At 42.8% G+C, this 24633-nt stretch overlaps 4 protein-coding genes and 1 long non-coding RNA gene across 9 annotated transcripts; 3 read left to right on the forward strand and 2 right to left on the reverse strand.

The window, feature by feature from the left end:
* Nucleotides 1-1805: 1805 nt before the first annotated feature.
* stmA (Protein EFR3 homolog stmA) lies at nucleotides 1806-9503 on the forward strand. Of its 3 annotated transcripts, none has more exons than XM_017172419.3 (8): nucleotides 1806-2105; nucleotides 3616-3820; nucleotides 3881-4034; nucleotides 4099-4344; nucleotides 4688-4818; nucleotides 4874-5737; nucleotides 5803-6427; nucleotides 9156-9503. In XM_017172419.3, the coding sequence occupies exons 1-8, from the start codon at nucleotides 2021-2023 to the stop codon at nucleotides 9306-9308; spliced, it is 2463 nt and encodes an 820-aa protein (XP_017027908.1). In that variant the 5' UTR covers nucleotides 1806-2020; the 3' UTR covers nucleotides 9309-9503. The 3 variants fall into 3 exon arrangements, with proteins under 3 accessions (XP_017027908.1, XP_070140530.1, XP_070140515.1); XM_070284429.1 differs by lacking the exon at nucleotides 1806-2105 and adding an exon at nucleotides 2492-2582; XM_070284414.1 differs by lacking the exon at nucleotides 1806-2105 and adding an exon at nucleotides 2957-3138.
* Nucleotides 6433-7645, reverse strand: LOC108078516 (microfibril-associated glycoprotein 4-like). Its single transcript, XM_017172422.3, has 2 exons — nucleotides 6690-7645; nucleotides 6433-6636 (listed from the first exon to the last, which is right to left on the reverse strand). Exons 1-2 carry the CDS (start codon nucleotides 7607-7609, stop codon nucleotides 6498-6500), a joined length of 1059 nt encoding a protein of 352 aa, XP_017027911.1. The 5' UTR covers nucleotides 7610-7645; the 3' UTR covers nucleotides 6433-6497.
* A 31-nt stretch (nucleotides 9504-9534) lies between the features above and the next one.
* On the forward strand, nucleotides 9535-10091 carry LOC108078518 (uncharacterized). The gene has a single exon (XM_017172423.3). The coding sequence runs from the start codon at nucleotides 9539-9541 to the stop codon at nucleotides 10043-10045; it is 507 nt and encodes a 168-aa protein (XP_017027912.1). The 5' UTR covers nucleotides 9535-9538; the 3' UTR covers nucleotides 10046-10091.
* gcl (germ cell-less) lies at nucleotides 10042-15850 on the reverse strand. 2 transcript variants are annotated; one of them, XM_017172421.3, is made up of 4 exons: nucleotides 15631-15850; nucleotides 12245-12401; nucleotides 11241-12188; nucleotides 10042-11182 (listed from the first exon to the last, which is right to left on the reverse strand). In XM_017172421.3, exons 2-4 carry the CDS (start codon nucleotides 12376-12378, stop codon nucleotides 10549-10551), a joined length of 1716 nt encoding a protein of 571 aa, XP_017027910.1. In that variant the 5' UTR covers nucleotides 12379-12401; nucleotides 15631-15850; the 3' UTR covers nucleotides 10042-10548. The 2 variants fall into 2 exon arrangements, with proteins under 2 accessions (XP_017027910.1, XP_070140596.1); XM_070284495.1 differs by lacking the exon at nucleotides 15631-15850 and having other exon boundaries at nucleotides 12245-12476.
* Nucleotides 15851-17423: 1573 nt separating this feature from the next.
* LOC121502436 (uncharacterized) lies at nucleotides 17424-18270 on the forward strand. 2 transcript variants are annotated; one of them, XR_011445906.1, is made up of 3 exons: nucleotides 17424-17480; nucleotides 17559-17895; nucleotides 17951-18270. It is a non-coding gene; the product is annotated as an uncharacterized lncRNA (long non-coding RNA). The 2 variants fall into 2 exon arrangements; XR_005990999.2 differs by having other exon boundaries at nucleotides 17426-17474.
* Nucleotides 18271-24633: the final 6363 nt, after the last annotated feature.

Here is a 24633-nt window from a genome sequence, read left to right on the forward strand (position 1 = left end):
TAGATACCAGCCAGCAGAGGGTGCTAATCCCTGGCCGCAAAAGTAAACAAAGCGTAAAATATGCCCAGAACTCAACGATGGGATAAGTTTTAAGCAAATGAAAACAGTCCAACGTCGGTCACTGGGATTTTTTTTGATGGAATGTCCAAGAAAAGTCTACAGTTCCGAGTGGAACTCTTTTAGTATTTACGAAAATCATTTGAATATGTCATAGGTATATCTTTAGGAAAATGTGAGTGCTTTAAAAATCATTAAAATTTAAAAACAAAATTTGTGGGCATTGCTAAAACAAAAAACAAATTTACACTGAATACCTGAAAAAAGGCAATGCATACTTCTAGAAACCTTTTGAAGAGATATAAAAGCCCTAGAGATTTTTGGATTTCTAGTATATTTATTTTTACAAAATTTTACTTATATATACAAGTGTAAATAACTAAGATAGATACCACAAATAAACCTATAGGAAAACATAATTTCTTTTTGTTTAAGAAACTTCAAATTTGTTGGGTTCTTTTCGTGGACGTTTCTCTGTATTCACATGTTCATATATTTGCGCGTTTAAATCCACACACTTGAATATTTGAATATCACAGTAATTAATCAAAAAGTCGGAGAAATAAGCAGCACATACAAATAAATCATCGATCGTCATCGTCGGTCAAGAAACTATAAAGCACGTCCACTTCGCCCCCTTACCACTCCGACATATGGAAGGAGGGCCCCCATTGGGGTTTTAATAAAGTTGTCAACCCACGGAACTGGCGTGTGAAGCGCTCGTCTTTGACTTTACACAATCAAAAAATTATTTCATTTGTTATCTAAAGTCATTAAAGACAAGAGCTAATGTTTTTTTTAAGTTTAGAAATGTTTCTTATGTTTAGAAATGTTGATAAATATTTTAAATATTTAATAAAATATACTTAAATGTAGTTTCTTAACGTTGATGATAAAACCAACATAAATTGTGAAAAGAATGAGAATATTAAAAGTAGAAAGGTAAGACTTGAAAAAAATTCGAATTTCTTTGCTTTTTTTTATATTGTTATTTCATTTTATATCGTTATTTTATATTGTTATTTCAATATACTACACAGAGATGTCACCAAAATAGCTGTGGGACCGAAATCAATAAAAGTAAGCTACAAGAATCAACTACTTTTTCGCCTAAAATATTTAAATTAATTTTCCATTTATTACCTAGGCATTTGAATATTATTTAATTTTACATTTATACAGAAAAGTGAATAATTTCAAGTTCATTGCTTTTATTTCAGTGTACTTTTTCCATTTTGGTCAAGTGTACACTTTGCACTTCAAGTGTTTAATTGTGCGTCGCATAACGGTAAACACGAAGGCCAGGGAACTTTTCGGACAACCCTTGGAAACACTTTTTTATGGCCCATTTAAACGCGTTTTATTAATGAAAAGCGGGATACGAAAAGCTCGGCATCTCCCCTGAGCTTTGCTTTTAAGCCCCTGGGAGAGCTTTGCGCGGAAACCTGCCAAATGCGCTGAGCTTTAGTGCGAAAAACACATTTTCCCATTCAGTTTGTTGTTCTCGCTGCGTGCGGTTTCTGTTTCTTTGTTATCACGAATTTGTTCCCTTAAATTATTTGTCAGTTTGCCAGAACGGATGCTTTGCGCCAAGTATTTGCTAATCCGTAATCCGTATAAAGCGCCTAATTGGTATTCAAACGTGAATGTCCAGCTGAAATAAGAGTGGGAAAATGGCATCATTATTTGGCCAGGCCAAAAACGGGAAGCCCCGCAGTGTGATATAAGGCCGTAAAGAAAGCTCCGCGACAAGTGAGTCCGAGCTTTCCTCCCGTTAGTCGTCGTCGGGCCCATCAGCTGACCTGGAGCAACAACAAATAGAGCTCTCGGAAGGCAACAACCAACAACAAAACAGCCAAGTTTCGCGCTTAAAATACCCAAAGTTCATGGTCAACGTCCTGGAAGAGCAGACAAGGATAGGCAATCACAGAAACCCAGTCGTCACAGATTTTCGCATGCCAAAATGGCCCTGATTCGCTGCTGCTTCGAGCCGCCGGAATTGCCGGAGTTCTTCGACAGTTTCGTGCAAAAGTGCACGGATCCAAGTTGTAAGTATTAATGGGAGGGCGAAACATTCAAGTTTCAAGGGAAACCTTCAGATTTGGGAAGGGATATTGCTAAAAGGACACAACCACAACGCACGTGATGACTATAGGGGTTTTATTTGTCTTTTCCCTTTCTATGAATACAAAAGACTTCGGAAGAGACTTTGTAGGCATCATATCTCTATTGTAGAACCTTAAACAGTCGAGAATATCATTAAATAAATTTAAAATGAGTTAAATTCAAGTTTAAATTAATGCAAAGTAAATAAATTAAATGGAAAAACATACATATATGTGCATATACGAAACTAATTACTCTCAGCTGGCCTTTAATTTTATGACCTATGTATGTACTTCTGGGTTATAAGTTTGACATTATAAAATTATTGTAGCGAAAACTATTTAATTATTTGGTTTTATATCCGTTTTAAATTTTAATTCATTCAGTGCAGGTTCTGGTTTAAGTGTTAATCATGTTCGGTAAATTAAAAAACAAAAAAAAACAAGTAAAATATATAATTTTTGAATAATTTTAAAATAAAACTTTTATGTATAAATGGTATATTATATAAAGAACTATTAAAAATATATAGCTATATTTCTCGAAATTAGTTCTTTTAGTGAAATGCTTGAACTAATATTTTACAACTCTTATTAAGTAAAACAAACTATTGTAAGCACATGCACAGTGGGCCAATAATTCACCAGTTGCCGCTTAAAATGCTCAGCCGGCGGTTAGAAACGGTCACATTAAGCGCTGCGTATCGGTAAAAGTCATCGGTCATCGATAAGGCTCTTGAAACGGTTAAACGCTACCATACGGCATAATGTGCGGATTTTAACCCGTTCAAGGCGCGGTCACACTGCGTCACAGTGCCTCCCGCCCCCCTCGCCCAGCTAACTTTAAGATACTCTTTGACAAAAAGTCCACAACAAAGCAAAAAGCCACGAAGCTGGGCAGTTTTATCGCAGCGTTTTATTATCTAATACCGCGATAAAGGCCCCCAAGAAGCGGGTTACGACGCCAGCATGCCTGGTAAGTAATTAGGAGAGCGCTTGGCGTGCCACGGGCCATTGAGCGGAGTGACCTCGCCGCGAAAAACACAAACACCTAGCCATTGGCATATCCAGCCAATCGGCAAGGAATGACGACACCTACTAATCGATGGCGACGGTGACTGGAGTGGAGTTGGTGGGGGTGAGGGGTCGGGACTGCACAGAAAAGGGCTGTGCGATGGTGCGATGAGCGGCAGAGCCAATCACTCAAATCAAGCCGGACGGATGGACGAGGGGCGAACGCGAACGGAACAGCGAAACTATAGTCCACTAGAGCAATTATCGCGATAAGATTAAGCGGAAAATGGTGGTCGCACCCAGTCGAGTCGGTTTTCACACACCACACACACGCTCGCGCCAGCGGAGTGAGCTGGTGGCGCCATGTTCACCTACCGCTGCATCCACGTCTGCCTGCCGAATCCCTCTAATCGCTGTGCCTTTCCCTGTGCCCTTCTAGGCTGCTGCGGTTGCTGCTCGGCCCTGAGGCCGCGCTACAAGCGCCTGGTGGACAACATCTTTCCGGTGAATCCCGAGGACGGGCTGGTCAAGTCCAACATGGAAAAGCTGACCTTTTATTCGCTCAGCTCTCCGGACAAGCTGGACCGGATTGGCGAGTATCTGTACCAGAAGGCCACCAAGGACATCAACAGAAAGCGCTACAAGTAAGTGTTACGAATGTACACATATAGTCGGCCCCTCTATCGAATTTCCATGCTTCCCAGGCTGGCCGAGATTGCAATGGAGGCCATGGACCTGCTGCTGCAGGCGTGTCATGCCCAAACGACGCTCAATCTGTTTGTGGAGTCCTTCCTACGCATGGTGCAGAAACTGCTGGAGGACTCGAACCCCAACCTCAAGATAATGGCCACGAACTCGGTAAGGTTACTGCCTAAGACTTCTCCTGAGCCTGCTTCTGTAACAGCCCTCTTTCCTTCGAAAGTTTGTAAAGTTTGCCAATATCAACGAGGACACGCCATCCTACCATCGTCGCTATGACTTCTTCATCTCCAAGTTCTCCTCGATGTGCCACAGCGATGCGGCCAGCCTGCGGGACAGCTTGCGTCTGGCGGGCATCAAGGGATTGCAGGGCGTCATCCGGAAGACGGTGTCCGATGACTTGGTGGAGAATATTTGGGAGGCGCAGCATATGGAGAAGATTGTGCCCTCGCTGCTGTTCAACATGCAGGTAGGTCTTCTGTTGCTACCAGTCTGTACCTTGTGCCCGCTCGGAGATGACCTGACCCGATGAGACCCATTGGCCAATTCATTCAACTAATTTCAATGTATTTTGCATTTCGTTTTCCGTGTATTTTGTTAATGCAAACCAAACCCAACCAAAACCAATTACAACAACACAACCAACACACAACAACAACAAATAACCAAAACAGTTTTGTGTAAACGTTATGTTCGTGAAGAAAAATTTACTGGCGGTAATGATGATCTCGAATCGAATTACATATGCTTAAGCTCGCTGTCTTAGCCCTTGTCCGCAGCCCAGTTACTAATCTATTTCTCTGTCGCTGCAGTCCGGCGATCTGACTCCCGTGGAGGATGCCACCAACGTAACGCCGCCGGCCCTGGCCGAGGAGGTGCTACGCGAGCTGGTGGGCCGCGCCTCCTTCGGACACATTCGCAGCGTTCTCAAGCCGCTGCTGACGTAAGTAATGCACCCGGAAGCATCACCAGCAGTCGTTAATCTTGCGGACTTACAGCCACCTCGACCGGCATGAGCTGTGGGTGCCCAACACCTTTGCGATTCACACGTTCCGCATCGTGATGATCTCCATACAGCCGCAGTACTCGTACACCGTGGTGGAGACGCTGATGCAGCACCTGGACAACAACTTCAAGTCCTCGCCCAAGACGCGCACCTCGCTGGCCGTCGTGCTGTCCAAGATTATTGCTATTGCGGCGGGCGAAAGTGTGGGCCCCTCGGCCTTGGACATCATTAACAATCTGCTGACGCACCTGCGGACGAGCGTGAGCACCACCAGCGAGATCACGCCCGAGGAGTCGCAGTACCAGGAGGCGCTGATCAATGCACTAGGCGAGTTTGCCAACCACCACCCCGACTACCAGAAGATCGAGATCATGCTGTTCATCATGAACACGGTCCCAGATCTGTCCAAGAAGAGCAAGGGCGACCAGATGCTGCAGAACATCCTGCTCAAGTCGCTGCTTAAGGTGGGCACCCAATACAGCACCGTCTCCTTTGAGAAGGCCTTCCCCGCCTCCTTCCTGCAGCCGCTGCTCAAGATGGCGCGCGCTCCCCACGACCCCACGCGCATGGTGGTGATGCAGATCTTTCAGGCCCTGCTCGACCGCCACCAGAACGAGAAGGTGCTCAGCAGCGTCAGCGTGAAGCCGTATCCCGCTCTGTCCCAGGAGCCGCCCTCGCGCTCTGACATCATCTTCACGCACAAGTACGGCGCCAACATCATGCAGGCGCTCATCGACAGCATGGCGCTATCGGATCGCGTGGACGCCCTCTCCTCCAGCTACAACACCGCCGCCCTGCTCATCGTCGAGATGTCGTGCAATGAAACCGTGCAGGAGTTCCTCCTGTTCATCTTGGGGTGAGTGAGGCTAGGCCTGCAGTTCGTAACTCCTTGCTGATCCTCGATTTTCACTCTGTCCATAGCATCCAGCAGGTGGCCAGCACCACGGAGACCCTGGGCACCGTGCACAAGTGCAACCTGCACATTATCGCCATTGGCCTGCTGGTGCTCATCTCGCGGGTGAGCGGCATCAACAATCTGCTGGACTACGCTCAGAAGATCGTAGACGCGCGGCGCGAGGAAGCCAGCCACTACCTACCGCCGCTGCTGGAACCCAAGAAGATGGCCAACAAGAGCTTGAATCTGTCGCTGCCGCATCTCGCCATCGACAAGCTGGCTCTGGGCGAGTGCCTCCAGAATGCAGGCATGGACGCCCAGCGCCTCAACACGGGCGCTCCGTACGCGCTCAACCAGACGGATCATCCCGGCCACCGGCACTCGTGGGTGGAGTCGGTAAGCAACCAGTTGACGCAGCGCAACAGCTCAGCGGATCTGACCGTCTACAACGGCGATGTGGACAGCGTGAGCAGCTCGCCCGGTGTGTGCAAAAAACTCCTGGCGCCCGAATTCAACTTCGATGCCATGAAGCGGGCTCTCGCCGAGCCGACGGAGGCCGCCAAGCGGGAGTTGCGCGAGCGCCAAATGCAAATCGTTCGCACATTCCGCGAGGGCGAGTTCGACGATCTAATGAGACGCACAGAACCGAAGGTAAGTTCAGGGATGTTCAAGCACAGGGTCTGGGATTTATTTCGGGAAAAGTGTGATTAAGATTAGTTAGTTAAACTCTGATAGTTTGAGGTCTTATCATCATTTGAGCGAATGTAAGGGAAACGTTGAAATTACGCCAATCGACCCAAATAATTCCATAGTCTTTGGATAGTCGTCGCCCATCTTTGTAATATTTTCCAGTCAAAAAACTATAATTATAAAATTATAAGGTATTGGCATACTTTTAATGTTATATATTTACCCTTGGGCACACGCTCCATACCACCAACCACCTCCACCATGATTACTAACGCAATGTCCGTCTCCCAAATCATTGTCCCGATCAGTCGTAGTAAACTTTTTATCAAGATGATACCTCAGGGAATCTCCAGCGGTTCCCGAATATTTTCCCAGCGATTTCAGTTTGTATTCTTCCTGCTCACTGCCGACGATAAAATCATCGTAATTTGCGATTGCAGTGCTTCCATTAACATCTCGCAGCTGTATGTAAAGTTCGTGGTGTTGCGATCGAGTCATTAAGTGCAACTTTTCCAAACCGATAAAAAACTCTCCACTGAAATCGCCGAATCCGTTCCTGTAATCCCTCCAGGTGCGGTTAAAGTTTTCGCTTCCGTCAAAGCGACTAAGAACTACGGTCCATCCGGACGCAGCCGAAACGCAAGGTACTTTAAATGCTGGGGATCCCCGAAGTTTAATCTGGTAAATGCCATTGGGACTGCCACTCGGACATGTGTTGGGTAGGTTTTCCTCCGTTTGTTTGCACGCCCTGAGCTGATCACTTATCTCGGTGAATCTTGCTGTGGTAGAATTCAGTTGACCTTGCAGGTCATTAATACGTTCGTCTTTTTCCTTGATAAGGTTTTCATTGTCTTTCAGTTGGGTTTTAGTATTTTCCAACTGACCCTGCAAGTGCTTAACGGTCTCCTCCAAAGAGTGTATCTTGTCTCTAAATTCGCTACTCGCATCAGCTCCCTCCTTCAGGCTAACGAAATGGTCAAGGATCGGCTTTAAAACTGAAAAACAATACCCGTTGCATTGGTTTCCAATGGTCAGTGGTTCTTCAGCAATTCGAGGAAGCTCTTTGTCTTGATTATCACTGGGATGGGAAAGGGTTCCCTGCAGCAAAATGCAAAGTGCTATTGCACTACTCAGTTGGAACATGACTGTCACACTGTAGATTCGAATTAAAACTGATTCTGATTCGAGAGGACTGACTGGCTTGGACTTTTGATTAATCTCTTGCATATAGCAAATCTTTACTTTACATTATCCGTGCTTATCAGTCCGAAAGCAACTGCTTGGTTGCAAAAAAAACCAAGTGGCCCACAATAACAGTATTTTCCTTAAACTCCCAAAATAAATGTATGTAAATACATATACAGGGTGCGCCATCTTTTATGTCGGTATGTAAACATTGAATATCTTTGAAAATAAACAACCGATTTTCAAGTATGAAATATTTTTATTTAATTTGGTTCTTTGCAATTTCTACAGACTAATTTTTGAAAACAATATCAATCAAGTGGCCGATTTGATTGGACACACAAAATGTGCCCTTTTTGCTGCATTTCCACTACATTTCTAGCATCTCAGGTTGTATAGCGATGATTTCTGCACGAATATTAGCCATGATCTCGTCAATGGTTTGAGGCTTGCTGACGTAAACAAATATCCCTTTAAAAAAAGTCCGGAGGTGTGAATCTGGAAATCTGGGTCCAATCAGTTTAGCCTTTTTTGAGTTTTTTGAGTCAACGCAACTGAACGACTATTTTCAATGTAAAGCGTCACTATTTCAGTGCGTTCTTTTGGAGTAAAGCGATCCATGATTAAAATTCTGCTGAAGGTAGCTTTTCTACACTTTACTCAAGTTAATTGGTTTACTAATGACAAAGTTATTCGATATTTAAATACCGACATAAAAGATTGAACACCCTGTATATATAAACAAATACTTTAACCAGGGACCGTACAAAATGATTATAAATGTATCTTTAAACCAAAAAATCATTCCCTTGGGAAAGCAAAAAAAAAAATCTACTTATATGCTCATTGAACGACCGAAATAAAAAGAGCTCAACGAAAAGCGCTCAACAGAAAACAGAAATGAAGACAGCAAAACTCTCTTGCTCAGAGCGAAGGCGAGAGAGTATGAACTTTTTCGGTTGTGCTCGCAACGAGAGCACGGGAAAAAAACGGTCGACAGTTATTTGCAAGCTCTGATATCAATCCACTACAATTTGGATGCTCTTTCTTGAGCGTTTAAGGAAATATAAAATTATAATTATTAATGGCAAGCCAAATATATTCAAATCAATAGATTATCATTAAACATTGATTTTTATTTTTTCACTTATAATGATTACGTGCCCTGATTTTAACGCTTTATATAAATTGGCAAATTAAAGAATAAAATAAAAAATAAAAGCTTGTGTCTTGGTCTTGGTAGAGTGTTTTTCCCTTTCAATTTCGTCTTATCGTATGGGAAGATACATTACATTGTAAAGTTCTCTTAGAGCGCAGCAAACAATAAACTCACCCGTTGGTTATTACGGGTACATTGCAAGCAAGGCGTATAGAGAGAACAGAGAGAGAGGCCCACCCTTGCAAAGAAAATGTTTGTGCGTAAGGGAATAACCCGACCTAAGCGGTTCTTTCGATTTCGTTTTAAACACACAATTTCAATAAAATATTAATCTTTCATCTTCAGCACGATCTCATCCAGAACCGCCTGAACGAGCTCTTCAACTCGCTGGCCGTGGAGCGTCAGATCACTCAGAGCGACACCAAGGCAGCCCAGCTGCAGGCCAGCAACGAGAAGCCCATCTACGAGACGAACTTCCCCGAACTCTTCTACTACTGAAATGCAATCCGGAACCGGAATATTTTCTACTCAATCCATGTATATCGATAGCCCCGAAGACAAGTTTGTTGTTGGGATCCCTAGTTAAATCCAATTAAATTTTCCGTTGTTAAATGCAAACAATTCAATTGTTAAAAACCAGCCTGCATATGTACTTTGAATTAATTGTTATACAAATATATGATACTAACAATATTTTGAAGTGTAGTACGTCGAAATTCAGGTGAAAAATGGGATCTTGTGGCAAAAAGAGTTCGAGAAAGTCAACATCTTGCGGTCACAGGAGCAGGGCATCATTTCAAGCTAAAGGCTATAGCAGAAAGTCAAGTTCTTGCGGCCACAGGAGCAGGACGTTTGTTGAAGCTAAAGCTAAAGGCTATAGCAGCGCAGGGCGCAATCCCTTCTTCCAATACCTCGCCTTCTATCGGAAACGCAACAGGAAAAGGCTGGGCCATCTTCCATCGTGTAAAGTAGCCCTACTGGCCGGTCGCCGGTGGACGCGTATGAGCCCGGATCAGCGGGAACCCTTCATCTCTGCTGCGAACAGCTTCAGTTACACGTATCGGCCGCGGAGCAAAAAAGTGAACTGGGTGCTGGGAAACCTGCAAGAGTACCTGTCCGGGGGAGAGTGCCAAGCGGCGGCCCTGTGGAAGCTGATGAGGAGCCTGAAGTCCTGGCAGCAGCATTGCGTGCTCAATGACCGGACGTCCGAGAAAAACGAGACGGAAGCTGGTTGAATAGGTAGTTTAAACTTTAATAAATGATCGATCACTCGAAGGGTAATGGTTACACTGTGCGTATATGAAGCGAGTAAAAATGTGTTGGGACAGTAGTTAAATGTGTTAACCGTACGTACGTAATTCGAACACGCTTAAATGTACCTTAGTTACTTTGCCGCGATCTCTTGTTACTTAAACATAACAATCTTAAAAGACGGCCAGTTTACATACTATATATAGTTATATATATGCAACATCTACGATTGTGCGAGGGCACGAGTAGGTAATGAAGACAGTGTAAGTGTAAGCAGTTGGATACAAGATACTTTTGTGATGTAAACGCTATACAAAAATATTTAATAGATATAGATCTGATGCGTTTGCCAAAACGATCGCCGATATTGCGTAAGTCAGATCGGTTAGCAACGAATTTACAATTACAACTACGAAGCCCGAACAGGCAGCGGGCAAATGAACAGAAAACGGTGGTAGTGGTGGGCACTGGTAGTGGTTGAACGCGCTCAGCACGCCAGATCGCCTATGGCGTCCGTCTCGCTGCTGGCTGCACCCCAGGATATCCTGGGTCGCGGAGCCGGCGACGACGGCGTGGTAGCCTCAGAGTCGCCTATGAAAACCGCCGAATCGTCGGCACTGGACGGGGTCATCGGTCGCTCGCAGTCCGCTCCGATTTCCGAAATGGGTATGGATAGAGACGTCGGCATCGCCTCCTCGCAGTGCGGCACAATCTCCTTGAAACTCTGGTTCGGGGGCATTACGACCAACATGTTGATGGAGATTAGCAGCGGATGAACAAGTTTTGGGTCAAGTACCATCAACGGCACTTCCTCGTTCTTCTCTAAACTGAGCGAGCATATCTCCGAGGTCTGGGTGAACACCGGCTGCCGTTGGGCATTGATCGATGTCACCGTCGTGCGGATCATGAACTTTCGCTTTGTCTGCAAGCTAAGCACCCGCTCGTGCTCGTGCCGGTGGTGCCGACGAATATTCAGTCTGCGCGAGTCCATAATGAGGATGAGATCCATGCCGAAATTGAAGCCTGTCCAGCGCCACTTCTGGTAACCTGGCTCAAGCAGCAGTCGGCCGCAGCGCATGCAGTTCTCAAAGAACTGCTCGTCGTCCAGCTGCTGAGGACTGCTGTGGACGGAGAGGGGAACGATTAGATTCACAAAGGCGGATAATTTAAGTCCCTTACCAGTCCTCCTGACCATGGTCTATGCGCAGCAGGGCATCCCAGTGGTTGTGGATGTGCCGATAGAGCCACTCCTTGGGTATGATGTTGTCGTTGTAGATGATCTTCAGATCCATATAGTGGTTGGTCAGGTACTGGGTGCGCAGCTTCTGGAAGACTCTCACGTAGGGCTGTCCCTCGGGCGTGGCAAGAAACGAGCGCTCCTCCATGCGGTTGGTGAAGTACGTCCACTGGACGATGTCACCACTGGGCGTGTGCGTATCCACGCCGGCGTTGATCAGGCGCTCTTGCGTCTTCAGAGCCTCCGCCCGCTGTACAGGATCCTCGGGGTCGTAGTCGGGATGCAGGCGCAAGAACATCCACGTGCGCAGCAGAGTATAGAGTGAGAACTCTGTCTGCATCACGTACAGGTCGTGGCTGGCGGTCAGGGCGCTCATCAGTCCGATGGAGATGTGTCTTAGAAGATTTGGATGCTTGCTGTAAATGCTCAGCAGGTTGATCTGGAACCACTGGAACGTGGACTTCTTCACGCCTACCACACCGTACTGGCAGGCCGCCTCGTAGTACTGGATGGCTGTCTCCGGACTGATGGTGTCCACCATCACCTCGGCGCACTTGTCGATGATCCCATCCAAGTGGAACAGGGTGGCCGTGGCCAGAACTGGGATCACATCCGTCGGCTCGATCTCGATCTCGTCAGAATACATCGATCCGAATACAGCATCCAGGCTGGCTACGGTGATCCGATCGTCGAGGATCGTGATCTGCACAAATTTTTGCTGCGCCTCCCGCCACGTTCCATTGAACATGGTGTAGAAATAAGGGCTCTGGCTCAGGTATACCTTGTGCAGGTGCCACACCTTGTCCAGGGCCATCACGGACACATCCGAGTTCTTCTGCTCCTTAAACAGAGCCTTGTATATGTACTGGGTGGTGGTCAGAAGCTTTTTTCTAAGGAGAATGGAAGATATGAGTAAATACGATGGCACCGCACGCTAATTACTCACTTCTTGGGCTGCGTCGCGTCCAGCTGGGCCTGCTCGTCCTTGCCCAGCGAGGAGTCCGTGCTGCGCTTCCGCTTCCGCCGGTTGCCAAACACCTCGGCCACATTCATCTGCATGGAGCCCACGATCTGTCCCATGGCTCGGTGCAGGAGTTAACAGCCTAAATGAAGCGAGAATCTGTTGTATTACTGTATACATACATATGACTTAATGTAAGAGATTTGGTTTGTCAATAAAGGCAAAGGCCTTTTTATCGATCTGCTAGGTTGCGTGTTGATAGCGCCCCTCAATTGGAACCGGTTGACCCACTTTCGTTCCGCAAAACTGTAACGCTGTAACGTTGTAATGGTGGGGAAACCTTTGCCGGGTGGGCGAACAGCCGTGTGGGTGACACTTTAGACCCTAAAAACCCGATGGAAAGCGCATCCATTCACCAATGATGATGATGTCATAGCAGCACCGCCCAATCCGTAACTTAACGATACTAGTAATCAAATCCCACGCGAAGTGGGCAAAGACAAGTGTCGGGAATCTTGCAAAGGGTGTCTAGATGACAGCTGATAAATATTTTATGGTTTATCTAAACAATTATATGCCCTACCCTCTTGCGATTAGTGTCTTATTTAGATATAACTAGTGAATCTTCAATTTAGATAAGGTTTTCACGTTGCTAGATAAACTGTTTGAGGAATCTAAGTATTTAAAGTGACGCATCTTAGTAAGGAAAATATTTAAAGAGGGAATTGAAATTATTAAAGCTGCAAATATCGATTTGGCAACTTATTAGATATATATTAAACCCAGTAAAAGAGTTTACCAAATTTTGTTTGTTTTCACCGCCGCATTATAGCAATAGAACTCATGAGAAACCCAACCCAAAATTATTTTCAACAGCCACAAGTGGCGGGTTGTTAATTAAACATTATTATGGGAACAATACATATGTGTAAATGTACATATATGAATAGTGTTTTTACTATAACTGAATTGATAAGATAGTTATATACACATGTATGCATATCATTGAATGTCAAGCCATCAGCTGAAGATTAAACTATAATAATAAATATCATTAAATCAAAGCATTAAGATAGCGATTAGACCATAACTAACTAGATACGTTTTAGTGAATACTTCTTTTAGCATTTATACAATGTTTGTATAAAATTAATAGCTGACTTTTATAATAATATTAGAAATGAATATTTCAGAAAATAAGTTCAAAATCCGTAGAAACGCAGTCGGCATTCAAGAGGGAAATCTTGAAAACGCCCTTCTACTTGTTAGGTTGAGCTAATGTGCCAACTATCACACCTAGCCAAACCAAGCGGAGCTGTTCCTAATGAGAATACTGTTTAGAATACTAAAGGAATGCAGCTTTCGGCCAATGCCGACTAGACATCAATAGAGAGATCTATAATGACCTGAACTCCATTATAGCGACAAACATTTTCGGGTAATGTGGCTGGGGGGAGGGACTCTATAATTAGAACGAGATCAAACGAGCGGCGATTCCATGAGCATGTTTATGCCTTGTCGGCGGCGACCAATTGCTGGAGCTGGACGGACGTGTGTTGTAACCATGTCAAGGCCGCTATGGAAGCCACCGCCGTTGCTGCTGCCCATAAATAAACAAACGAAACGAACGAACGCGCGTTAGCAAAGTTGCTGGGCTTTCGTCACCTCGCGGCGTATGGATCGCATTGATATGGACGACCAGACATTTAGACAGCCCGGCCCAATAGTCACCCGATGATTATCTCAAATACATTCAGAGCCATCTTAAAATAATGATTCGGAGGAGCGAGACAAGGTGGGGAAAGGCCGGGGGGTGGGGCTTTCCATACCAGATGTTGAGTTTGAGTTTGTTTTGGTGCGGCGCAGTTCCGAAAACAAAAGTAAACTATCTCAAAACCGGTTTTCGTCGCAGCATGTATTTCTTATAAGACCAAAACAAGACGGCGATTGCAGCGCTTCAAATTACGTCACCGTTTGAAGCCAAAAGAGCGCAGAACAGTAATGAAGAGAGGGAAAACTGAAAAGAGTGGAGCACTTCTAAATATATCTCAAATTTCCCCCAAGTCGTAAATCTGCAACTTGAACAAAAAAATTGCGCCTTAACCGCAAGGAGTAAAACCAAATACCATATTATAACCCACAAGACATAAATAAAGATATGGCAAAGCGACAAAATCCACTGAGAAGGTACAATTTTACAATACAAAACACTTACACTTTTAAAATAAATTACACTTTTAAAATAGTTTTAGAAATGTTTAACTAGTTTCGATGCCATTGGGAAAAACTCAAGAGAAACCAGTTTACTATTGGCAAGAGGTTATTGTACTGCTGCATTGCCTTTTCCTTACTTTATAAACCTTTAAAGACGCATGAATATCTTTAAAATTTAAGCGATAACTGCAACCTCAATTGCTTGAAGTATTTCAAGAAAACCACATTTATCAAAGGTTAAGAGTTCAAAAACTGTCAATGGCATGAGTTCAAGCGTCTCTTAGCATTGAATAAACCTAAACATATTTGTTGAAACTAGTTTAAATTCCATTTAAAGATCTTGCTTTATTTTGAATAGGTTATTGCACTGAACCGTATATATCTATTGAATCCAAGGTAAAACTTTTTATATCAAGTTTCAGAATGATTTTAAGAAACTTACTTCTGGAACTTGTTTGGAAAATTAAGAGGCAGAAGAACATTATGAAAATATTAAAGAAAAAAAAAAAATAATAAAAATTAAACAAAAAGTTAATGTTGCCCAAGAAGAGTTAAGGCTAAATAACGTGGATAATCGTCGAAAAAAGCCAACAAGCAAGGGCGGATGGAAGTGGGACTCGAACTCACTACTCGTGCGTGTCGTATACGTTTTCTTCGGGAATTCCAGGCACCTTAGACAACTGAGCCAGCGCAGCTAGAAAACTGTAGGTGTCGGAAAGCAAAGATAGTTCGGTGAACCCTCCGATTAGACCTTTCTCCTACTTTTGCTAGGAAATCAGCTGTTTGGGTCCGCAAAAAGCATGTTGATTTTCACTATGTATGTATTTACGACGGCCTGTTGTTTGGAGCTGATAACAGCAGCGTTTGGAGATATGGGGACCGAACCACTAACTTTTCCCTATTTCGATTCCCCCATTTTCGTGGCTGCGGAGTGCAGTTAATCTGCGGCTATAAATAGCAAACAAAAGTGAATTCGGTGTGTGACGTAGTTGGGGAAATGCAGACAGACGGGGGTGGTGGAGAGTTCAAAGGGGAGGGAAGCGAAAGAGAGCCAGAAGAAGAGCACGAGAGAACAACGGCGCGGACGAAACAACGACGCAAAACTGAAGGAGGCGAGAGGTACACATAAGCAAAGGGGAACTGATAAACGAACTTACTGTAAATATGCAGTTATAAGTTATAGTTCCGCGACTTTATATAACTGCAGTTGCACTCCACGTTCACCAAAAGGTGTATGGGTAAAATAAATAAGACACCAACAAAACCTCCGCGTGTGTGTGATTTAAATCATTTCAGTTCGCAGGGTAAATATATCTCTTTTGTATGCAGTTGGTCCGACGCACTCCCGCTCCACAACCGTTTCCGAGTAAAAATTCGAGAGAACCAAACAGCGAAAACAAACACATTCACAGTGTGGCCAGCTGGGATTTGGGTGGAATTAGTGTTGCCGGTTTAGCGTATTGCAGGCTAAAAGCTGAATACTACAATCGTGGACATAAGTATTTTGACATAAATAAAAAATCACATTTTGTGTTATAAACTCTAATTCATTTATCCAAAAAATATTAATGAAATTTATGTACAACAATAGTGTAATTAGACAATAAAAAACGACAAAAATATTACATACAATATTACAACTTATAAACTAAAAATAAAAATTCATTAAAGTGGGAGGCCAACTTTTTTTTTGACATAACATAATTTGTTAGAAAATTCATGTGAATTACCAAAAATGTTAATAATGAAATAGAAATTAATAAAAAATAAACCCTCCTTTGGCATCTACAATGTAATGATACCAGGATACGCAAAGAGTGTCCTTGATTCATTGGCCCATTGATGGGGACCACATCCCCAAAACATGACACTGCCGCCACCATGTGGTATATTATTATAATTTCAGTCAGAAGTTTGCAACGCAGTGAAGGAGACCTTTCCGACCCTATAAAGTATACATATATATTCTTGATCTAGCCATGTCCGTCTGTCCATCTGTTCACCTGTTCGTTTCTACGCAAACTAGTCCCTCAGTTTTAAATCTACCTGAATGAAACTTTGCATATAATCTTCTGTATACTCTCACTGCTATATATGTCGGAACGGACGACTATATCATATTATAACTTGGCTGCTTTTCAACATTTTTGCACCATTTTTGAATTTCGTTTTTCATTTTATAAAAATCAGACGACAATATATTATAGCTGTCATAGAAACGATTGGGAAATTAATAGAAAATAAATTATAAATTCGTTGTTTTTCAACGTATTTTCATCTACTCTGAGATATAAGCTTTTAATATTTCAGAATTTTGGTATACATTTTGTGAAAATCGGACAACTTTATCTTATAGCTGCCATAGAAACAATCGGTAGATGTAGAGAATATGTAAAGATAGAAATGTGTAACTGTAATTGTCAAACTGTAAACATAATAAGTATAGGTAAAATGTTATGAAACTTTTTTTTGTGTATGTTTTCAGCATTTTATTTATGTATAAATATACAACTTTTATATATTTTCTTATATTTTTTTTTAATTATTTAACCAAAATGGCTCGATCGAATTGCAACATCGACGTGCTGAAGTTAGCTTCCTTTCTGATTTTATATGGAGTTTGGCAGCTATCTCCTCTTCTTTTTGTTGCATTCTGGCTGTGATCGATAGCCGCAGGCGATATTTTCATGCCATAAAGCATATTTTTCTTATAAAACAAACCGTTAATGTCGCAGATATATGTAAACCAATTGGGAAGGAAGGGATAATTATTTAACAATTTTTCTTAAATTGTACCTATTATTTGGCCTGCCAAGCTATAAATGACCACCGATAGTTGGTAATACTATCAACGGTCACACCAAGAAGGTGTAATCTCGTACAAAAGTGGCGGGCACACTAAGCCTCGCTTATAAAGAGGGCAGACCATAAATCTTCACCTGCTGTTTGACGGGTCGACCAGTCTGGGTGGTTTTCTGCGAAACAGTCGCCGCCAATTTCTGTGGAAGTTGGGATTTTTTTAAATTTTATTTTTTTTTTTAGATATAAAGAAAGCGAAAATTAATGATTAAAGTTTTATTTGTAGGAGGTTACTTCTCGAGATACATCTCCACCATCTCCACTAGAGCCCATACGCACCGCGTCTGTCCCGTACTTTCCCACAAAATGGGTGGCGTTAGTCAACGAGTTCAACTTGAGACCCATGGCCACACGTAATTCCACTTTCGCATATCCACCTGTGGGTGGAGACTGAAAGGTTAAATACTACAGGCAACAAACTCAGAAATCGCTTTATCAATGGCAACCTTGCCACCACTATTTTTGTCGTATGTTCTTTCCATATAAGACAAAACGCTGCCAATGGATTTCGGTATATCTGATAATTTGATATCCGGATGCAGTCCACGAAGGTAGTCATTAAGGTTTGTAATATTCCCACAAGTTTTTATTTGTTTTTATTTATACATTTTTGTGCAGCTGCTCCTTCTGTTTTGGCTGCTGATTGCCGGATAGCAAGGCCGACACTGCCGCATCAATCTCCTTTCTTTTTTTGTCTGCTGCTGCTCTTGCGGCTGCTGTTCATGCGGCTGATGCTGCTGCTCCTGCGGCTGCAATATCGCCAAAAAGGCCCTCTGCAGATTTCGGCGCTCACCAGCGGACACTGGCACGTTTTTGGCCGCCTGGAACGCCAAAGAGAACCTTTGCTGGTACAGGCCGCCGACACCGCGTCCACTGACGTCGCCACGTCCACCGACGACGCGACGTCCTCCGCCAGACCCATCAATAACGTAAACGTTTTTTACCATCTGCAATTTAAATAAAAAACATGTAAGAAACGCATATATAATAAAGGAAAACCATTGACAATGGTCAGTTAACAATGTTCTTACGTTGTTTTATTCAAAGACGTTTGGCATTTGCTTCAAATTCACTCAACTCATTTTGAGCTTTGTGCATTTGAATGCGATTTTTTTGCCACTCATGCAGATGTCTAGTCTAGACCACTCGCGCCATTTCTATATAAACAAAAGTGTTTTTTGTTAGCTTTCGAAAATAATTAGTGAAGCAAAAATGTCCGACTCTGCGTATTACGCATCGCGTCTGTCCCGTACTTTCCCACAAAATGGGTAGCGTTAGTCAACGAGTTCAACTTGAGACCCATGGTCTCAAGCATATCGTTATTGGCAAATTCAAACGTCTGATCGGGTCGATGTCGAAGCAAAGCTGACATACTTCCTGCAGGGAATTGAGCTCTTTTTTGCATATGTGATATGCAGAGATTGTGAAATTGCCATTTTCCATCTGGTTGGTCAAATGTTCATGAAATTTTTTTAAATTTGAAACGTAGCTGTCCTTGTTAAAAGTCATGCCGCGGTACACTCGCCGTACCTTCAAGGTGTGCAAAGTCCCACAGGACTGGCTTGGGAAGCTCAACCAACTTATCGTTGACTTTATTATCGTCACACATTATACCGATAAGTTGGCGCCTCCTCCCCATTGCATTCGCCTCGGAGATGCATGTTGCCACGGCCATGAAAGTATCATTGGCCGTGCAAAATGGACCTGTCCTATGGAACTTTATAGGAAGAAAAATTACAATATTTAATAAATATTACAGAATGCTGTAATTGGAGATAAACGACCCTGTTCATGGACCCGTCAACGGTTGCAGCCATGATGGTCAGGCATTGTTCCTGGCCAAAATGGAGCGCATCAACCGTAAAAACATGACACACTTAACTTAAGTCGCTCAAATTTTTTTACAATGGATGTCGTTTCCATTAAGGGGGGATATACATGTAAGCGGTCCAAATTTGGACCTTTTTCGTGAATTTTTTTTTATAAGAAATAGTTAAGCAATCGTCGTGAAACTTTGGATATAGGTAAAAGTAGAATCAGAGATGATAAAAAAATATAGTTATAAACAATATTTTACAAAATGGCGGATTTATGGAACATATGCCGTAGCGCCTCGAGCTTTGAGTTGCCGTGCTATGGACACGATAGAGCTCGTAATTCCTGTCCAAAATCCGTAAACTAAATTTGTTTATATTCATTACACCTGTATCTTCTATTTGAACCTAAAAAACCAAAAAGAAATCAAGACAAAAAAATTCAATTTTGATTTGAAGGAAAAAATGCCATTTTCAGGTGATCAGTTTTCACTTCCCACCCTCTTAAAAAATAGTAATACTCAGTTTTATAACAACCATGTAGGTTCAAATAGAAGATTATTTCATGCTGATCATAATAAAATTTGATTCACTCTGATATGTTACGTAGTTTTTTGTGAATCGTGTCCATAGCATAGGTAAAAATGCACAAATTTAAAGCTGAGAAAAAGACGTTTAAAGTTTTTGATGCGCCCGCGTTAACACTTGTGAACCTTGCGTGCATACTTGATTTGAGGCACTTAGAGTTGGAATTCGATAATGAAACTTACACACTATACTCTTTAAATAATAAACTATTTTTTAAACAAAAAAAAAATTTTGCCAAAAAAATTTTGGTTTACATGTATATCCCCCCTTAAGGCCGGGCGCACACTAGCGGCGGAAAGCGGAGCTGACGGTTGATCTGATGAGCGAGCTTATCCGCGAAAAGCTGATCAGCTAGTTTACATTTTTGCAGCCGCGCACACAGAGAGCTGAAGCTGACGTCCTGATCATTGTTCAACAAGAAATATGCCGCTAAAGCGTCTGCGTCAAATATTTTTATCAGATAAATCAAAGTGCATTATTAACAAAAAGAGAACATATCGTAAAATATGGGTTCATCCAATTTACATGGATGAATTGTTGGGTGAATTCCATCATTTGTATCATCAATTGCGTGAATTTCCGATAAAATTTTACGAATACATGAGAATGGAAACTAAAACGTTTGATTACATTCTCGATGGTGTGAGTGCAGAAATAGAAAAAGCTTCATCGAATTTCAGAGAGCCAATTTCGCCCACAGAAAGACTAGTTATTTCAATAAGGTATGAAAACAATCGCTTTATTTTAATGTTTTTAGGGTATGTGTGTGTGTACTTAACGTTAATATGTAATAATTCATTCATGTAACCAAATAGTGGTGGTATATTAACCGAGATCGTTTTACCCATAATCTAAACGAAACAAAACTTAATTTTTTGTTAATTTACCAAGCCACAAACTTAGGCGCGTCTTCTCGAATCCGTTTCAGTTTTTAATGTGACCGAGCGCGTTTGAAGAAAAGCCCTTGTAAAGCGATCATAAAAAAGCGCAAAATAAAAAACCAAAAAGAGTCTAACGACTTTTGGTGAGTCGACTGGTGTGAGTGCAGAAATAAAAAAAAGCTTCATCGAATTTCAGAGAGCAAATTTCTCCCACATAAAGACTAGTTATTCCAATAAGTTATGAAAACAATCGCTTTACTTTAATGTTTTTAGGGTATGTGTGTAATACACACTGTGTATGTACTTAACGTTAATATGTAATTACATACAGTGCCTCACAGCTTATTTGACCCACACCAAATTTCCAACTAAAAACAGCTATAACTTTTAAACCATAAGAGCAACCGACAAAAATGAAACGCAGAATGGTAAGCTGACATTTTAACTTAAAAAATAACGTTTAGTTTATTCATTTTTAACAACTTTTTTATTAATAAACAAAAACAAAAAATACTGCCTTTTTTCACGCCACAGCTTATTTGACCCAGGTCTTAGATTAATTAATAGAAAATTATATACGATTTTTTTTTTTTAATTTTAATATTTTGTATGTCCGCCCTTTTGTTCCACAACGGATTTAAGGCGATTTGGAATCGATTCCACCAATTTCCTTGTGGTTTCTGGTGGGATTTTAGCCCATTCCTCACTCAAAGCAGTTTTCAGGTCATTTTTGCTTGAAATATTCCGTTCACGAATTTTTGAGTCCAGTATCGACCACAAATTCTCAATAACATTGAGATCAGGAGACTGTGCTGGCGGTTTCATGACGTGAGGACAATTGTATATAAGCCAATACTGCACAATTCCAGACTTATGTTTTGAGTCGTTGTCCTGGTAGAATCGAAAATGTTCTTTTATTCCCAATTTCTCGGCACTTTGGAGTAAATTGTCCTTCAGGATATTAAGATAAACATTTTTATCCATCGTGCTCTCAATAAATTGAAGGGTCCCGACTCCTGCTGCGGACATACAGGCCCATACCATAACATGGCCGCCACCATGCTTAACGGTTGGTTTTAGGTGTTTGTCTTGCAGCTCTGTATTTGCTTTCCGCCATACGTAAGTGCGACCATCGGATCCAAAAATATTAAATTTGGACTCATCCGCGAAAATTACATTGTTCCAGAACTCAGAGTCCTTGCTGATGTGCTCCTTTGCAAACTTCAAACGCCACTCTCGATTTTTATACCCTTGCAGGGTATTATAATTTCAGTCAGAAGTTTGCAACGCAGTGAAGGAGACGTTTCCGACCCTATAAAGTATATATATTCTTGATCAGCATCAACAGCCGAGTCGATCTAGCCATGTCCGTCTGTCCGTCTGTCCACCTGTCCGTTTCTACGCAAACTAGTCCCTCAGTTTTAAAGCTATCTGAATGAAACTTTGCATATAGTCTTCTATATGCTCTCACTGCTATATATGTCGGAACGGGCCGGATCGGACGACTATATCATATAGCTGCCATACAAATGTTCGATAAATTTTTAGGAAAAAAATTATAACTTTGCTGTTTTTCAATATTTTTCCATCATTTTTTAGATATGGCCATTTTATATTATTTCAGAATTTTGGTATAAATTTCATAAAAATCGGACAAATATATCATATAGCTGCCATAGAAGCGATCGGTAATTGTATAAAATATGTAAAGCTGGGAATGTAAAACTGTAACTGTCTAACTGTAAACATAATAAGTATAGGTAAACTGTAATGAAACTCTATTTTGTGAGTGTTTTCAACATTTATATCTATAATATAAACATCAAAACCAATCTGCAAGGGTATACAAACTTCGGCGTGCCGAAGTTAGCTTCCTTTCTTGTTCTTATTTATAAACGGCTTCTTACGTGCAACTCTACCGTGTAAATCGTTATTTCTGAGAATTCGACGGATGGTTTCTGGACAACAAGACTTCCCGGTCATTTCCTGCATCTCACTAGCTACTTTTGGTGCCGATATTTTGGGATTTTTAATGATTTTTTTAACAATGAATCGTTCATCGGAGGCACTAAAAATTTTGTTCGGAGCTTTTCTTTCTTTATTTTCGATGCGATTTTCAAAAACAAAACGATGTATAATGGCTTTAACTGTGCCATCAGGTAAATTGACCATTTCAGCAATTTTCCGGCGAGAATGTCCTGTTTTGTAATGATTTAGGACCAACTCACGTTGTTCTATAGTTGTGCGTTTTCCCATGGTCGTAACTCGTGCTTTCGCGATCAAATCTTACCCAAAGTGAGGAATATGCATAGGTTGCGAATGCAGTCAACATAAGCAACGACAAAAACCGTAATTCTTACTAACCGGACAACGCAATCGTTCTTGGAATATTATGGGTCAAATAAGCTGTGGCGTGAAAATAAGCAGTATTTTTTCTTTTTGTTCATTAATAAAAAAGTTGTTGTTAAAAATGAATAAACTAAACTTTATTTTTTAAGTTAAAATATCAGCTTACCATTCTGCGTTTCATTTTTGTCGGTTGCTCTTATGGTTCAAAAGTTATAGCTGTTTTAAGTTGGAAATTAGGTGTGGGTCAAATAAGCTGTGTGCCACTGTACATGAATATAAACGTTACATTGATGTAAGGGTTTTTCAATGTTCAGTTTGAAAATGTAATACATGTAATTGAAGCAATAAAATATAATAAACATAAATGTATACTTGGTGCTTGCATTATGTTTGAAATTAATTCCCTTGGCAAACCACGAGCCCCCGGCCGCCTTGGCCAGCCACGAGCCTCCGGCCGCCTCGCCGACTGTCGAGCCGATGGTCGCCCGACATACGCCCGTAGCCGTTCCCGGAACCCTGGGAGCGGTCTACGAAGACATCTCCGAGGAGGAGATCATGGAACTAAGCTCCGGGGAAGACGAGGAGCCGGACCCAGCGCGGGACGCCATCATCATCTCTGACGAGGAGGACAACGCCGGGGAGACCACGGCCAACCCACGGGACAACCCCAACGGGAACATTTCCCGCCTCATGGGCGCATCACCGGCCGCGGCAGCAGCCACCGAGACCACCAACGCGACGCCCCTTGGGGACGCGAGGGTCACCGGAATCGCTGCCGGCGGACCGCCTGCCGTCACCCTGGACACCACTCTTGCCAGGGCTGGGGGCAGCAGCCATGGACACCACATCATCAGGGTCACGACCGGCCAGAACAACTACACGGCCCCCACCACTCCCCCTGACGCCGACACCAACGCCGGTACCGCCGCTAACGCGCCCGACATCGCCACCAGCCAGAGGACACCCCCTCGCTCGGGGCCAACTGACGCCCGCGCCACCCGTTCTTGGTAGAGGTGGGCGACATAACATACCGCGTCCAGATTTCACGCGGCGGAGACCGCATCACCATCCTTCCCCATCCCCGAGGTAGGGATGGAGTGTGAGGAGGCCTCACAACCAGGGGCAGTTCTGTAGTGTTTAAGATCATTTCCATTTCATAGTATCGAAGTTCATTTTCAATTCTGTAGTCTGTAAGCTCATTCATCCCTAGCACGTAAGGTAACATATAGTTGGTATTAGGCATTAGGACATAAGCGACAAAATACTAAGACCCACGAAGGGCACACTAGTTAGGGATTTAGTAGTAGGGCCTAGGTTTAAGAGAAACGCGCCCGAGAGTTAAGAGAAAAACAACGAAGAGACGACGAGCGACCGAACACACACACGAGCGGCCGAAGAACCACGAACAGCCCCAGCAGGCAAAGAGCGGTCTCAGTGCGGATGGATCCGAGAAATGTCCGCTAAAAATATTAAATGCGAACAAAGAATCGGAGTTTCCGCATTAGGTTCGGGGAATGCTCAAAAACGGACGCGCAAACGGACGAAAAGCAAAACTGTGGCGTTCCCCGTGAATGTACCGAAAACGTATTGCTAACGGACACTGAAACGTACAGTGGGCGGCCAAAAAGCGGACTTACCGCAATAGGTTTGCCTAATTGTCGAAACCTGG

The sequence above is a fragment of the Drosophila kikkawai genome, chromosome 2L (assembly GCF_030179895.1).
Source record: "Drosophila kikkawai strain 14028-0561.14 chromosome 2L, DkikHiC1v2, whole genome shotgun sequence".
Taxonomy (NCBI): Eukaryota; Metazoa; Arthropoda; class Insecta; order Diptera; family Drosophilidae; genus Drosophila; species Drosophila kikkawai.

What these genes read in the sequence shown, in the direction of transcription:
- LOC108078516 (XM_017172422.3), bottom strand. Translation starts at nt 7,609, where the DNA reads ATGTTCCAACTGAGTAGTGCAATAGCACTTTGCATTTTGCTGCAGGGA. An exon ending in TATGGAGCGTGTGCCCAAGG is followed by an intron (nt 6,637 to 6,689) that starts GTAAATATATAA and finishes TTATAATTATAG; the next exon opens with TTTTTTGACTGGAAAATATT.
- gcl (XM_017172421.3), bottom strand. Translation starts at nt 12,378, where the DNA reads ATGGGACAGATCGTGGGCTCCATGCAGATGAATGTGGCCGAGGTGTTT. An exon ending in GACGCGACGCAGCCCAAGAA is followed by an intron (nt 12,189 to 12,244) that starts GTGAGTAATTAG and finishes CATTCTCCTTAG; the next exon opens with AAAAAAGCTTCTGACCACCA. An exon ending in GACCATGGTCAGGAGGACTG is followed by an intron (nt 11,183 to 11,240) that starts GTAAGGGACTTA and finishes CTCCGTCCACAG; the next exon opens with CAGTCCTCAGCAGCTGGACG.
- stmA (XM_017172419.3), top strand. Translation starts at nt 2,021, where the DNA reads ATGGCCCTGATTCGCTGCTGCTTCGAGCCGCCGGAATTGCCGGAGTTC. An exon ending in GTTCTCAAGCCGCTGCTGAC is followed by an intron (nt 4,819 to 4,873) that starts GTAAGTAATGCA and finishes GCGGACTTACAG; the next exon opens with CCACCTCGACCGGCATGAGC. An exon ending in TTCCTCCTGTTCATCTTGGG is followed by an intron (nt 5,738 to 5,802) that starts GTGAGTGAGGCT and finishes CTCTGTCCATAG; the next exon opens with CATCCAGCAGGTGGCCAGCA.
- LOC108078518 (XM_017172423.3), top strand. Translation starts at nt 9,539, where the DNA reads ATGGGATCTTGTGGCAAAAAGAGTTCGAGAAAGTCAACATCTTGCGGT.